At 38.0% G+C, this 16,536-nt stretch overlaps 1 protein-coding gene across 1 annotated transcript in view; it reads left to right on the top strand.

Moving 5' to 3' along the window:
- CATSPERB (cation channel sperm associated auxiliary subunit beta) overlaps positions 1 to 16,536 on the top strand; it is a 71,030-nt gene that overhangs the window by 19,894 nt on the left and 34,600 nt on the right. Inside the window, exons 9-11 of the mRNA XM_058162592.1 lie at positions 2,417 to 2,483; positions 4,818 to 4,864; positions 6,634 to 6,786. Of these exons, the coding sequence (XP_058018575.1) occupies positions 2,417 to 2,483; positions 4,818 to 4,864; positions 6,634 to 6,786 (267 nt within the window). The remainder of the gene's footprint in view (positions 1 to 2,416; positions 2,484 to 4,817; positions 4,865 to 6,633; positions 6,787 to 16,536) is intronic.

The following is a 16,536-nucleotide window of genomic DNA, read 5'->3' as shown; positions in this document are numbered from 1 at the left end:
GTACTTATGAGAGGGATCTAGTGTTGTGTCTGCGCCCCCCAAGCTGGCTCTGCTGCCAAAAAGTGACTTGGAGCCGGGCCTGCTGCCAGAAAGTGACTTGGAGCCGGGCCTGCTGCCAGAAAGTGATTTGGACAGTGAGGGGGAAGGGCCATCAGGACTTACCTCAGAAGCACCGACTTCCCTGGCTCAGCTCCAGGAGCCAGAAGCAGGCCAGGTGGAGGAGATAACAAGGCCTCCGTCCCCTGACTCTTCCCCCCCCAGGCCACGCCTGCAGACCCAGCTGATGGCAATCAGGCTTGGTTGAACCCTAGGTTTCGTAGGCAGGAGAGGAGGGAACAACAGAAACAAGGGTGGGGCAGGCCCAGGAAGTGCTGAGTCATGGAGCCACATCCCACAGGATATAAAAGGCAGCGAAAGCTGCTGTGTCTCTTTGTAACAGGCAAATGCACTGATTAAGAGCTGAGGTTTGTTTCTGGGTGACTCACCAGCGTTGTGGAAGATAACGGAGGCTCTTGGCAGATGCTGGCTATTCTGCTGCCAGAGCTGATAGTGCTGGCTAATTAAGCCATCACTCATACAGAGGCGAGGGAGGACAGAACATCTAGGTATCTTCATGGACCTAGAGAATGGACCTAGAGAGACTTAAGTATGAGCCAACAGTGTACTGCAGCTGACAAAAAAGCCAATGCAGTCCTGGGCTGCATCAACAGAGGAATAGTACCAAGACCAAAAGACATGATAGTACTGTTCTATATGTCACTGGTGAGCAACATTTAGAATACTGAGTCCAGTTCTGATTACTGCAATACAAAAAAAGCCCTAGGAAGAGTACAGAGAACAACAAAGATGGTAAGGAGTCTGGAGACTAAATCCTATGAGAATGGCTAAAGGAATTACTGTATATACATATATACTTCACAAAGATAAGACTGGAGTCATGATACCAGTTTTCCAAGGAGAAATTTTCTGACAGTGAGAATGATTAATCAATAGCACAGTTTGCCTCTCGGAGTTGTGGGTGCTCCTTGTTGGAGGTTTTTAAGAAAAGATTGGACAACCATTTGTCTGAGTTGGTTTGAAGACTCCTGTCTTGGGCAAGGAGTTGGTCTAGACCAGGGGTCTCCAACCTTGGTCCCTTTAAGACTTGTGGACTTCAACTCCCAGCAAGGCTGGCTGAGGGACCCTGGGAGTTGAAGTCCACAAGTCTTAAAGGGACCAAGGTTGGAGACCCCTGGTCTAGAAGACCTCCAAGGTTCCTTCCAACCCTATGATTCTATGATTCTATTAAATAACTTTTGTGAAGCCACATTGTTGCTGTGCAAGTATTATATTCTTAATACAGATTTGATCACAATCCAATACTCCACCATGACTGGGACAAGCAATATTCTAAGAAAATTTAAGGTGCCAGTTAATGTCTCCCCTTTTCTTGACATATTTGCTTCCAGTCTCACCCGTCAGCAGGGTTATGCTGCAGTAAATATTATTGCTGAGGGTCCAAATCCAGTAGCACCTCAAGACCTACTGGTCACAAAGCCATTGTATCTCTGATTGTTATTCTTCTATTTAGAGATTATGGTGGTTGCATGACTGATAAGAAAAAGCATTTGGGAGGGATATGGGATAGCAATTTGTAGGCATTTGGTGTCAAGATTATGCTGGTTGCAAGTGTTTAGCTAAGCTGCCATCGGTGGAGCTGTTCATGACTGGACACAAAACAAAGATATAGTAGTAACCCTTGAACAGAAGCAAAGAGTTTAGAGATTTCTGGGTGTTGGATGAGATTTTTAAAACATGGCTCTGATAGCCCTGTTTTATATTGTAGTTTATGGCAGGGGTCTCCAACCTTGGTCCCTTTAAGACTTGTGGACTTCAACTCTGGGAGTTGAAGTCCACAACTCTGGGAGTTGAAGTCCACAAGTCTTAAAGGGACCAAGGTTGGAGACCCCTGGTTTATGGCATATGTACAAGTAGTGCTCCCAATTGCTATCATTTAAGAATAAACTTTTTTGTCTTTTAATCCCTAGTAAGAGTCAAAATATCTGAATTGCATCAAGAAGGTTCTGTGAAATATACATTTCTTATTATGTGGCCTATGTGCTTCTTTTTATTAACCATGAATGGTTAATTCCACTTTATTCTTGAATTCCTGAACTTACTCTTCCATAATAATGTCATAGTGATGGTCTCTGCTGTTAATTGCAATTGTCACCAGAACTGCAACTAGAGATCCTGGGTAGTCATCTAACCTTGCTGGTGTTTGATAATCCTAACATCTCTCCTCCTCAGCTTCAATTGTGGCAGAAGGAAAATGAAATTCAGATCTATTCTAGTGGGTCCAATCATGTATAATACTTACATACATCATGTTCAAATTTACATGTTAAGTATTTATTTCATATTTTGACTTCCACAGGATGATTATTACAAAGCAAAAATCTGGTATAATCGTCAGTGTTTAGCTAACAGAGAAGACTATGAAGGTAAGAAAACCAGATTTTCCAACAGTAAAATGTATGTTGCATAAAGGTATATCCAAAATAGAAATGAAATCAATGAGAATTATATTATCGGTGCTTTTTAAGTGATTGTCATGATATATAACATAACATATCATAATAACAGAGTTGGAAGGGACCTTGGAGGTCTTCTAGTCCAACCCCCTGCCCAGGCAGGAAACTCTATACCATTTCAGACAAATGGCTATCCAACATTTTCTTAAAAATTTCCAGTGCTGGAGCATTCACAACTTCTGCAGGCAAGTTGTTCCACTGATTAACTGTTCTAACTGTCAAGAAATTTCTCCTTAGTTCTAAGTTGCTTCTCTCCTTGATTAGTTTCCACCCATTGCTTCTTGTTCTACCCTCAGGTGCTTTGGAGAATAGTTTGACTCCCTCTTCTCTGTGGCAACCCCTGAGATATTGGAACACTGCTATCATGTCTCCCCTAGTCCTTCTTTTCATTAAACTAGACTATGTCTGCAACTTTGTAAGGATTTAGTAATAAAGACATCACGGCTGTTACCACTAATAAGTATTTCATGAGGTTATCAAGCCCACACCATATCTTTTGTGTAAAAGCTATTAGATCTGATCCCTTTAAAGATTAGTTTCAAAAGTTCTATTTAATCTTTAAAAAACGAATTGTGAGTATTCATATTACTCAAGATAAAATGTTAAAATTACAAGTATGCCATCAACTAAGGTAGCAATATAAAAAGTTTAAATTCACATTAAGAGTTAAAACAAGTGTATTTTAAGATCAATAACAGTTTCACTTTAAACCATATTGGAATGTTCAGGTCCACAACAGTTGGTCAAAATCAATCAAATACTTATTATTTTTTAAATCCATTAAAGAATGAACAGTAAACTCACACATAGGTGAGTTTAAGGACAGAACTTCAAACAGCCCACAATTAGTTTTTCAGTGATAATCATTGACATTTAATGTTAGCTCTGGAAATTGTGTCAGCCAGTGATGTTGTGTCAGAATCAAGATAGTGACTAGTTACATTTTAAATTTTTGACACACACATTTGCAACATATAAGCGGGACTGAAATAAATGACTTTTCTATACCTGTTCATTTAACAACTGGGTCACTCTATTCCTTGTCTGCTGAATTTTTGACCTATTATTTTTTTAAACTCAAAATGTGCCGTATTTGGTTTTAGCTTAGCACAAAGCATGACCCCCACAGCTATGAACTGTAACGATATAAACTTAGCATTTTTATCTACTAGGTCAATGTGACTTGTTAACATGTTGTCATTAGAAAAAAAACTGGGATTAGAGTAATGCAAGTGTGCATAAACTCTATCAGCTTGAGCTACATTGGACTTTTGGAAGATTGCTTCCAAAAGTGGATAGAATTTATTTTGCAAGAGGGCAATGTTGAGGTGTTAAAACTTGAGCAGGGTTGAAACAAGTATTATCCTCCTTAATTCCCCCTATAATTTAAAAAAAAATGGAAGGGGCCCTAAGTACTGCCATGAAGATGCTGATAATCCTCTGGCCTCACATTTTTTATTCCAGTATAACACCCTAGCCCAGAAGTGTTGCAATACTTGGAATATAGTACCACAATGTAGAATAGTTTGACACAGCATAGAAAAAAAAAGAAAATTTCTTATTCACAAATTTGATTTCCTAAACCAAAAGAGCAACAAAATGCTTTACCCTAGTTAATAATGATACTTATAATGGATATAAACCTTTCTCTCTATAGAGTATTTTATACACAATATTTAGTTGTAATATTAAAGTATTGGATAAATCCAAATTCAAGGTTATTCTCAATCATGGAAGTTCATGGTGCTTTCAGCTCTTATTTGAAAGACAGACTATAATTAGTATATAACTTCAAATTTTTTCAGAAAGTTTCATGCAACAAAGTAGATATGGTAATAGCTAATTAATAGTTAATAGCTATTAACCTAATTTAAATGTTTAGTATAGTCTGGGAAAGCTATTCTGCCAAATATTTCTGTTTATTATACATTAATAATTAATTATTTATTTTTGATGCTAAAAAGTATGGAGTATGAAAATGCTACAAAGTTACTCACCATTTTATTTATTAAATTTTTATGCTATCCATTCTCCCTATAACATGACTGTGAGTAATTCAAAAGTGAATTACTCCTCAAAAAAATTCTAAAAACAAATCTGAGAAAGTCAGGTTAATTTGTGCTACCTTGCTTTTTTAAAAAAACAAAACGTGCATTTTTCTGCAATTGTTTGCATGTAACTAGATGCATGCATCTTTGTACTTTAGAAATGTAAGCAATTACACGCACTTCCTTTTTTTTCTAGTGGATTATATCAGTCTCTCATTCAACAAAGATAAGACATTGAGTCAGGTAAGACAAATAATGACCATTTTTATCATGGCTTGGTCTATTTTGTTCAATATAGGAGCAGCATACAGAGGATTGAGCACAATGTCCACAAAAATCCAATTTTATTAATTGATAACCATGCAGAGTCATTTCTGCCACTGATGGAGAGAAGGTTTGGTGCTATGTAAAAAAAAAAAAAGAAAGAAAAAGAAGAGAGACAGACAGACAGACAGAGACAGAGAGGGAAAGAGAGACAGACAGACAGATTTTTCAGCCTAAGCTACAGGAAGTCCTCGACCACAATTGAGCACAAAATTTATATTGTTAAGTGAGAAATGTGTTACGTGAGTTTTGCAACATTTAACAACCTTTCTTACCTCAGTTGTCAAGTGAATCACTGCCGCTGATAAGTTAGTAACATATTTGTTAAGTGGATCTGGCTTCCCCATTGACTTTGCTTGTCCGAAAGTTGCAAAAGGAGATCATGTGACCCTGGGACACTGGAACTGTCAAGCATCTGAATTTTGAAGACATGATCATAGGGATGCTGCAAAGGCTGTAATTGTAAAAAACAGTCATGTCACCTTTTTCAGTGCCATTGTAACTTTGAACAGTCACTAAATGAACTGTTGTAAGTCGAGAACTATCTGTATTTACTAAAGCCTAACCTATTTATTAAACAATAAATTATGTTATGAGATGTTAGCAAGAATACTCAGACAAGAAGAGATGGGAACATGAAAGTTCCATCAAATCTCAAACAAGTCGAGCATATTGGGCAGTGGACCAAATAGAGGTAAAGTGAGGAAAGCAGACATGCTCAGAAGTTTATACTTGCACTAAAATATCAGTTGTATTCCCAAGACTTCATTGACTGCCTCCATATGTAATCCTAATCTATAAACATTGTTTGCCAATCACAAAAAACGTCCTTCCTGTTGAAGACTACTTCAGCTTCAATCACAACAATACACAAGCACACAATAGATTCAAGCTTAATGTGAACCGCTCCAATCTTGATTGCAGAAAATATGATTTCAGTAACAGAGTTGTTAATGCTTGGAACCTGACTCTGTGGTCTCTTCCCAAAATCCCCAAAGCTTTAACCAAAAACTATCTACTATTGACCTCTCCCCATTCCTAAGAGGTCTGTAAGGGGCGTGCATAAGAGCACCAACGTGCCTACCGTTCCTGTCCTAATGTTCCCTTTGATTGTATCCAATTTCATATAGTTATTACATACTTATGATTATATATGTGCTTATATATCGTATAGTTATTTCATGCTTATGCTTATATATACTGTTGTGACAAATAAAATAAATAAATAAAAATAAAATAAAATAAATTACAGAACCTCCAATATAGCTGAATATAATATGTATCGTCTTTTGTGAATTCAATTTTGTTTCTGTTTTCTTCACCTGCTTTTTAGAGTCAACTATACGATTTTTTTTTAGTTGAGCTTTATATGTACAGGTAATTTCCAACTAGAAATGCCATCAGCCTTGCTGGTTTTTGTACCTAAGGCTGTATGGGAACAAGTAGCAGTTGGGGGATGAATGGGGAGAGGAATAATTTTAACCAGAAAATTGATACAGGGTCCCAGTGCATTTCAGAAGCTCATTCTGATTGGAAGCTTGAACTCTTGGCCTCTTTCTTTCTGATTTGTTTTAATATGCTGAACAGATTCTTCAGTAGCACTTTTAAGTTAAGAATATAATATATTTCTAGATATATTAACAGTTTAATATCGCACTTTCATATTTATTTTTCTCATGCTTTTACAGGAATCCACCTGCTTCTATAGTAATGATTCATTTACAAAATGGCACAGTTGCTTACCACATAAATCCCAAGCTGAAAAGCATATTTCTAGACGGGTAGTTTCTTTTGTTGTTGATTATGAGCAGAATACTGGTATAGCACTATTATCACAAAAGGTAAGAGTATTAGAAATGGTACTTTTTCAATTACTAGTTCTGTTTATGTATCCTTTGTTGCTATTGAGATCTTCTCTTCTCTTCTCTTCTCTTCTCTTCTCCTCCCCCACCCCAATTCTTCTAGCTTTCTGATACTAACAAAAATTCCAGTTTCTTATAATGGCCTCATAAGCTCAGATGAATGCTGTTCTGCTGGCAAATTTACTTGCTAAGTGTCATGTCATTATTGTTACTTTATTCGGTGTCTTTGATAAGGTACAAAAGTTAGTTTTTTCTTTCTTTTCTTCCCAGGATCAAACACTTGTATCTGTGCATAAGTTAACAGACGGTGCATTGAATAAAAAAACCAAATTTCCTGCTTTCTTATTTCCAGGAAACACTTTAAAACCAACTGGATTATTTTTTCATCAAGGAAGTCATTTTGTGTATGTTTATGGAAACCAGGTGTGTAAAATGGAAGAGATGTGAAACTAACAGTTTCAACTATTCTTTTAATTCTTTTAATTGTTGCTTTCTTGGGAGGAGCTATAGGTTTACATGAAGAGAACAAAGAGTGACAAAAAACAAAGCGTGGGCCATTTATAAACTCTGTTATTCTTCTGTAACTGAGACAAATACAGTTTTAAAAGAAGTTGCAAAAAAGTTGCAAAATGTATTTTCAAGATGGTGTAACAGGATTCTTTTCAACTGTGTGTAGAACATGGGTGTCAAATTCGCGGCCCATGGGCCAGATGTGTCACGTGCTGGCCTCACCCCCACCCCAAAGGGTTAGCAAAGGGGGGAAAAGTCCTGATATGTCACGTGACACTCCCATGATGATGAGAGTTTGACACCCCTGGTGTAGAACTATTGGTGTACAATACTTGTTTCTTCAAAACCAGTGAAGAAACACTGTGTTGGTATTCTTATGATTCTGAGTGATGCAGATATCTGATTTAATAATTTTTAGTGGGCATATGATAATGTGAATACTGTGGATTGAACTCGTATGTTAAAATGATTGTAATATACTTTATGTATGTCTTTCTTAAATAATATTCTGAATCCAATAGTAATACACTCTATCAGATCTACTATTTGTTGTCTTCTGGTGGAATCCATCTGTCCTTTAGCAGGCAATCTTCAAAGCCATCTTATTAATTATGTTTGATCCCAAATGATGAAGTGAGGAAGTGAGGAAAGCTAAGGCTCACAATGAACAAAGGCTTGCAAAAAATGAACAAAAAAAAGTTTCTTCCAACATGTTAAAAACAAGAAAAAAGTCAAGGAAACAATTGGTGCATTGCTGGGAGAAACTGACAAGAAGGTGACAAGCAACGGGGAGAAAGCAGAACTACTTAACTCATTTTTTTCATCTGTCTTTACACAAAGGGAAAAAACTGCCCAACCTATCAAAAACAGCACCACAAAAAACAGATTAGGAACACAAGTTAAAATAAGGAAGAAAATGGTAAGTGATCACCAGTCTACCCTAGACGAGTTCAAATCACAAGAATCAGATGGATTACACCCCAAGGTTCTGAAGGAACTGGCAGACAAGATCTCAGACCACTGAACTGTATCTTTCAAAGATCCTGGAGCACCAGGGAACTGCCAGAGGACTGGAAAAGAGCTGATGTAGTTCCCATCTTCAAAAAAGAAAAAAAAATAGACCCAGGAAAATAGAAACCTACCAGTCTGACCTCAATACCAGGGAAGATTCTGGAAAAGATAATTAAGTAATGAATCAGCAAACACCTAGAAGCAAACAAAGTAATAACCAAAAGCCAACATGGGTTTGTCAAAAACAGATCATGCCAGACTAATCTCATTGCATTCTTTGACAAAGTGACAAAATTAGTGAACCAGAGGAATGCTGTCGATATAATTTACTTGGACTTCAGTAAAGCATTTGATAAAGTAGACCATAACCTACTACTAAATAATGTAGAAAAATGTGGGTTAGACAGTACCACCACCAAATGGTTTCGTAACTGGCTGAGCAATGACATTCAATGTGTAGTCCTCAATGGAACTGCATCTACATGGAGGGAAGTATCTTTTCAGAGGTTTTACCAGTATATAAGGAACAAAAAGGTAAAGACCAGCATGTAGTGGAGTTTAATGTATGGCTAAAGGAGTGGTGTAAAAGGGAAGGCTCTGCTTTTATTAGTCATGATGTCTGCAACTGGTCCAATGAAAAACTGTACAAAAGAGATGGATTGCATCCATCAAAGAAAGGGACTGAGTTACTTAGCAATACATTCACAGATTTTCTGGATAAATATTTAAACTGAACAGTGGGGACAGAGAATTAATTGATACAGAAAATTTTTGTCTCCAGCAATCCAAAATTAATAGGGTTATCAGTGCATGTAACATAGATGTCTGTGTGGGTAAGATTATCAGCCCTGCTATCAAGCAAAACCAAGCATTTAATAGTGAGTGCCATACCATATGCACTAGTCAAACAGGTGGCAAGATAGTAGGGGCAGTCAGGCACAACACAGGTTATGTAGACAGTAAACACAAGGTCAATCAAAATGGACTCAAATGTCTATACACCAATGCACAGAGTATGAGGAATAAACAGGGTGAATTAGAAATTCAAGTAAATGAGGGCAGATATGATATTGTTGCCCTTAAGGAAACTTGGTGGGATGAAACTGACAAATGGAACATACAGCAGGAGGGATATAAATTATTTAAAAGAAATAGACCAAATAAAAGAGAAGGTGGAGTTGCAATATATATAAGAAATAACTACATTTCTACAGAAATAGAGCACAACAATGATGAAAATTATCTTGAATGCATTTGGGTCAATATTAAAGGGGGGCGGGAAATGATATTGCCATAGGTCTATAATATAGGCCACCCAACCAAACAGAGGAAGTAGATGAACTTTTTGCTAGTCAGCTAACTAAGATATGTAGTAGTAATGGGGGATTTTAACTACCCTGACATCAACTGGGAGACAAACTCTGCACCAAGTGGAAGATCCAACAGGTTTCTAACAAACCTAGCAGACAACTTTGTTTCCCAAAACGTAGAGAAGGGAACAAGGGGATCAGCCATATTGGACTTAATTCTCACTAACAGAGATGAAATGATAGAAGGTGTTGAAGCTGCAGGAACCTTGGGGGCAAGTGATCACGCAATACTGGAATTCAACATTATGTAAACACAAGTAGTAGAACAAAGTCAAACTAGATAAAGTAGAAAAATGTGGGTTAGACAGCACCACCACCAGATGGATTCGTAACTGGCCGACCAACCGCACTCAACGTGTAGTCCTCAACGGAACTATATCCACATGGAGGGAAGTATGCAGTGGAGTACCCCAAGGCTCTGTTTTAGGCCCAGTACTCTTCAACATCTTCATCAATGACTTGGACGAGGGGATAGATGGGGAACTCATCAAATTTGCAGATGACACCAAGCTGGCAGGAATAGCCAACACTCCAGAAGATAGGCTCAAGTTACAGAAAGATCTTGACAGACTTGAACATTGGGCTATCTAACAAAATGAAATTCAACAGTGAAAAAGTAAGGTTCTACATTTAGGCCAAAAACAAAATGCACCAGTACCGTATATGTGGTACCTTGCTCAATAGTAGTACCTGTGAGAGGATCTTGAGTCCTAGTGGATAACCATTTAGATATGAGCCAGCAGTGTGCAGCAGCTGTTAAAAAGCCAACACAGTTCTGGGCTGCATAAACAGAGGATAGAATCAAGATCACGTGAAGTGTTAGTGCCACTTTATAATGCCTTGGTAAGGCCACACTTGGAATATTGCATCCAGTTTTGGTCGCCATGATGTAAAAAGATGTTGAGACTCTAGAAAGAGTGCAGAGAAGAGCAACAAAGATGATTAGGGACTGGAGGATAAAACATATGAAGAACGGTTGCAGGAACTGGGTATGTCTAGTTTAACAAAAGAAGGACTAGGGAGACATGATAGCTGTGTTCCAATATCTTAGGGGCTGCCACAAAGAAGAGGGAGTCAGGCTGTTCACCAAAGCACCTGAGGGTAGAACAAGAAGCAATGGGTGGAAACTGGTCAAAGAAAGAAGCAACTTAGAACTAAGGAGAAATTTCCTGACAGTTAGAACAATTAATAAGTGGAACGACTTGCCTTCAGAAGTTGTGAATGCTCCAACACTGGAAATTTTTAAGAAAATGTTGGATAACCATCTGACTGAGATGGTGTAGGGTTTCCTGCCTGGGCAGGGGGTTGGACTAGAAGGCCTCCAAGGTCCCTTCCAACTCTGATGTTATGTTATGTTATGTTATGTTAGAGTCTTGGACTTTAAGATAGCTAATTTCAATAAACTTAGAGAAAGCTTGAGAATGATTCCATGGATGAGAATCCTCAAGAGGAAAACAACTCAAGAAGCTTGGGAAATTTTGAAAAGTGAGATTATAAAAGCCCAGTCTAGCACAATACCAATGAAGAAGAAAAATAATAAATCTCAAAAGAAACCAGCATGGATGCATAAAGAACTATCTGACAAATTGAAAGACAAAAAGGACAAGTATAAAAAGTGGAAAGAGGGGCAAATAACTAAGGCACAATATCAGCAAATAGCCCAAGCCTGTAAAGATGAAGTGAGGAAAGCTAAGGCTCACAACGAACAAAGGCTAGCGACAAAAGTAAAAAATAATAAAAAAAGCTTCTTCCAACATATTAAAAACAAGAAAAAAGTCAAGGAAACAATTGGCCCATTGCTGGGAGAAAGTGGCAAGAAGGTGACAAGCAACAGGGAGAAAGCAGATCTACTTAACTCATTTTTTTACATTCATCTTTACAGAAAAGGAAAAAACAATCCAACCGATCAAAAACAGCACCACAAAAAACAGATTAGGAACACAAGTTAAAATAGGGGAAAAAATGGTAAGTGAACATCTGTCTACCCTAGACGAGTTCAAATCACCAAGACCAGATGGATTACACCCCAAGGTTCTGAAGGAACTGGCAGACGAGATCTCAGAACTACTGAACTATATCTTTCAAAGATCCTGGAGCACAGGGGAACTGCCAGAGGACTGGAAAAGAGCTGATGTAGTTCCCATCTTCAAAAAAGGAAAAAAAACAGATCTAGGAAACTACAGACCTATCAGCCTCACCTCAATACCAGGGAAGATTCTGGAAAAGATAATCAAGCAACAAATCACTGAACACCTAGAAGCAAACAAAGTAATAACCAAAAGCCAACATGGGTTTGTCAAAAACAGATCATGCCAGACTAATCTCATTGCATTCTTTGACAAAGTGACAAAATTAGTGGACCAGAAGAATGCTGTCAATATAATTTACTTGGACCTCAGTAAAGCATTTGATAAAGTAGACCATAACCTACTACTAGATAAAGTAGAAAAATGTGGATTAGACAGCACCACCACCAGATGGATTCGTAACTGGCTGACCAACTGCACTTAACATGTAGTCCTCAATGGAACTACATCCACATGGAGGGAAGTTTGCAGTGGAGTACCCCAAGGCTCTGTTTTAGGCCCAGTACTCTTCAACATCTTCATCAATGACTTGGACAAGGGGATAGATGGGGAACTCATCAAATTTGCAGACGACATCAAGCTGGCAGGAATTGCCAACACTCCAGAAGATAGGCTCAAGATACAGAAAGATCTTGACAGACTTGAACATTGGGCACTATCTAACAAAATGAAATTCAGCAGTGAAAAAAGTAAGGTTCTACATTTAGGCCAAAAAAACAAAATGCACAGGTACTGGATATGTGGTACCTTGCTCAATAGTAGTAACTGTGAGAGGGATCTTGGAGTCCTAGTGGACAACCATTTCGATATGAGCCAGCAGTGTGCAGCAGCTGCCAAAAAAGCCAACACAGTTCTGGGCTGCATAAACAGAGGGATAGAATCAAGATCACGTGAAGTGTTAATACCACTTTATAATGCCTTGGTAAGGCCACACTTGGAATATTGCATTCAGTTTTGGTCGCCACAATGTAAAAAAGATGTTGAGACTCTAGAAAGAGTGCAGAGAAGAGCAACAAAGATGATTAGGGGACTGTAGACTAAAACATATGAAGAAGGGTTGCAGGAACTGGGTATGTCTAGTTTAATGAAAAGAAGGACTAGGGGAGACATGATAGCAGTTTTCCAATATCTCAGGGGTTGCCACAAAGAAGAGGGAGTCAATCTATTCTCCAAAGCACCTGAAGGTAGGACAAGATGCAATGGGTGGAAACTAATCAAGGAGAGAAGCAACCTAGAACTAAGGAGAAGTTTCCTGACAGTTAGAACAATTAATCAATGGAACAACTTGCCTCCAGAAGTTGTGAATGCTCCAACACTGCAAATTTTTAAGAATGGATAACCATTTTTGCCTAAGCAGGGCATTGGACTAGAAGACCTCCAACTCTGTTATTCTATGTATTCTATGTAAAGTTTCCAGGGGAAAGACTTCAATTAACTTCAAAATTAGTGTTGCCAGAGCTAGTCTGAAGAAAGATATTTGGAAGGCCAAGATTAATTATAAGAGGAAGATTGAGGATATTTTTGTAGCAATAACATAAGGCAGATGTGGCGAGGATTTCAACAAATTACCAACCATCAACCGACCAATTTCATCCCTGCTGGGGGGGATGCTTCTTTGGCAGAAGAGCTGAATCATTTCTTTGCTCGCTTTGAAGTGGAGACATCAGAGACAGCTAAAATACAGCCACCAGCCCATTGTAGCTTCCACCTCATTGTGGAGGAAGAGGAAGTGAGGAGCATTCTGAGGGCTGTGGACCCTAGAATGGCTGCCGGTCCTGACGGTATCTCTGGCCGAGTACTTAAAGACTATGCTGATCAGGATCTTCAGTCGGTCTTTATCCCAGTCTACTATTCCATCTTGTTTGAAGGCTTCCACCATTGTTCCACTGCCAAAGAAGTTCCCTATCAATAACCTCAATGATTACAGACCAGTGGCACTTACTCCTATCATCATGAAGTGCTTTGTTAAACATCAATTTGTATATAGAAGAAATAGATCTACAGAGGATGCTATAGCCATCACTCTTCACACTGCTCCAATTCATTTGGACGAGTAGGGAGGGGCGCTATTTGAGGATACTTTTTGTAGATTTTAGCTCTGCATTTAACATAATAATTCACATAGACTAAGACCATCACATAGACCATAAGTCTAAACTTTTGAGTCTTGGGCTTTCTTATTCAATCTGCCTTTGAATTATGGATTTCCTGTCTGGCCGCTCTCAGAGGGTCAGATTAGGTATTCATATCTCTTCAGCCCTTATTCTTAACATTGGTACACCACAGGGTTGCGTGTTGAATCCCTTACTCTATACTCTTTATGTGCATGACTGCATTTCCACTCACACTAGTAATACTATTACTATATTTGCAGATGATACAACAGTGGTGAGACTGATCTCCGGGGGGGATGAGTCTGCCTACAGAGATGAGGTGGAACGGTTGCTTTCGTAGTGTGGAGATAATCATTTGGTCCTTAACACAAATAAGACCAAGGAGCCTATAGTGGACTATAGAAGGAATAGATCAGATATCCAGCTCTTGCTTATCAGTGGAGACCGAATGGAGCAAGTGGCCAGTTTTAAGTTTCTGGGTGTTATCATAAAAGAGGACCTGACCTGGGTCACTCACATTGCAGCACCGGTCAAAAGGACCCAGCAGAGATATACTACCTGAGACTTCTCAGGAAACAACTGAATGAAAAACTGGTGGCCTTCTACAGCTGTACCATAGAGAGTATTTTAACCTACTGCATCTGTGTATGGTTTGCAAATTGCACAGTGGCAGATAGGACAGCACTTTAGAGAGTCAATGTCACTGCCCAGAGGATCATTGGTTGCCCTCTCTCCTCTTGGAAGAGCTTTATAGCTCCTGCTGCCTTATGAAAGTTCAAAACATTCTTAAAGATCCATCTCATCCTTTGTTTGAACTTTTACCATCTGGCAGACGATACAGGATAGTAAAAACAAGGACAAATAGGCTGAAAAACAGCTTCTATCCCAGGGCAATAACCATATTGAATTCTACAGTATAGTGCAGTATTGGGTTTTCATTTCAATTATATAAGGATGTATGTTTGTGTTTTTATTTTTTATTATGTGCAATGACAATAAAGTAAACTAAACTAAACTAAAATAATAAACTCAGAGGTTGGTTTCAGCAGGTTCTGACCAGTTCTGGAGAACGGGTAGCGGAAATTTTGAGAAGTTTGGAGAACCGGTAAATACCACTGACCCTGCCCCCATCTATTCTCTGCCTCCTGAGTCCCAGCTGATCAGGAGGAAATGGGGATTTTGTAGTAACCTTCCCCTGGAGTGGGGAGGGAATGGAGATTTTACAGTATCCTTCCCCTGCCACGCCCACCAAGCCATGCCTACCAAGCCACACCCACAGAACCGGTAGTAAAAATTTTTGAAACCCACCACTGGCCTGGCTGATTAAGTCTTCATTGACATATTTCAAAACTTCCTTAAATCAATACTCCACTCGTCGCTTTGTTGAATACTTAAAAAACTGAAAAAGTCTTAATTTTTTCCAAAGCAATAAAATATTTCCAAAGCAATTCAATTTAAAAATAATCCAAATAATAATTATGAAATGAGGAGATGTCAAGCTTTTGTCCTTAAAAGGCTGTGTTGGATTGTATTCTTTGACTCCAAGCCACCCAAATCATAAGCCAACCACAAAACCATAATTCCTGCATTCTAATCATGAGGAGTGGTTTTCCGGAGTGCACAAGGGTTATCTCAACTATTTCTCCATTCTCTAGAGAAATTTTGCCACTCTTGATCCTGCATTCAACCACAATTTTTCTTGAAAATGCTGTCCCACTGTCAGATGGATGTCATAGCTCTCATCAGGCTTGAAACAGGATTGAAATAGGATTGAAACTACTAAAATAGCAAGATAAATAACATTACATAGTAAAATATTACTGTGTCAAGAACCATCAACAAATATAATCACATGCAAGAGAAATTTATCTGAAAGGAAGAGAGTATTTTTCCCCAGATAACTTCCTATAAAATCAGGATGGAGAATATCTTATATTGGCTGGAAGTATGGCAATAAAAGATGACATGCTTAAAAATTAGCAAATAAGCAAAGTGGTGCAGATAAATAAGTGATTCAAACTCTTATTTTTGGCAATTAATTTCAGCAGTAATTATTAATTTTACTAATATTGATTTATACTGATTTTGGATTATATTGGTTTATTGATATTATATTTATTATATTGAAAATATTGATTCAATTTTTTTCTCCTGGTGCAGTCTTTTTTGGGAACATGGCCTTACATGAATATATACAGTTATATAGAGTACATATTCATACAAATGAGTCATGTAAACATATTTGTTGGAGAGATTTGTCTTGAGGGTCAATTTCAGCAAAAAATCTTTTATGCATCCAAGAAGATCCACAATTTAAATTGTTTCTATTTCCAAGACATAGAAAAATTAGTTTATTAAAATTCCATTACAGGCTAAATTTGTGGAACTTTATAAATTACACTGTAGCTATTTGTTTTATTTATTTTTATTTATAATTTAATTTCTATACCGCCCTTCTCCCGAAGGACTCAGGGCGGTTTACAGCCATATTTAAAAGACAAAATAACAACAACAAGTTTAAAACAAAATTAAAAACAAATATTTAAAGGCCGAATCAAATTAAAACGGTCGTAGACCGACATAAAACCCATTTAAAATTACCATTAAAATTACACTTAGGCCAGTCCCGCACGATGA

The sequence above is a fragment of the Ahaetulla prasina genome, chromosome 1, assembly GCF_028640845.1.
Source record: "Ahaetulla prasina isolate Xishuangbanna chromosome 1, ASM2864084v1, whole genome shotgun sequence".
Lineage (NCBI taxonomy): Eukaryota > Metazoa > Chordata > Lepidosauria > Squamata > Colubridae > Ahaetulla > Ahaetulla prasina.
The sequence above is the reverse complement of the archived record's forward strand: the minus strand, read 5'-3'. Positions and strand labels throughout refer to the sequence as shown.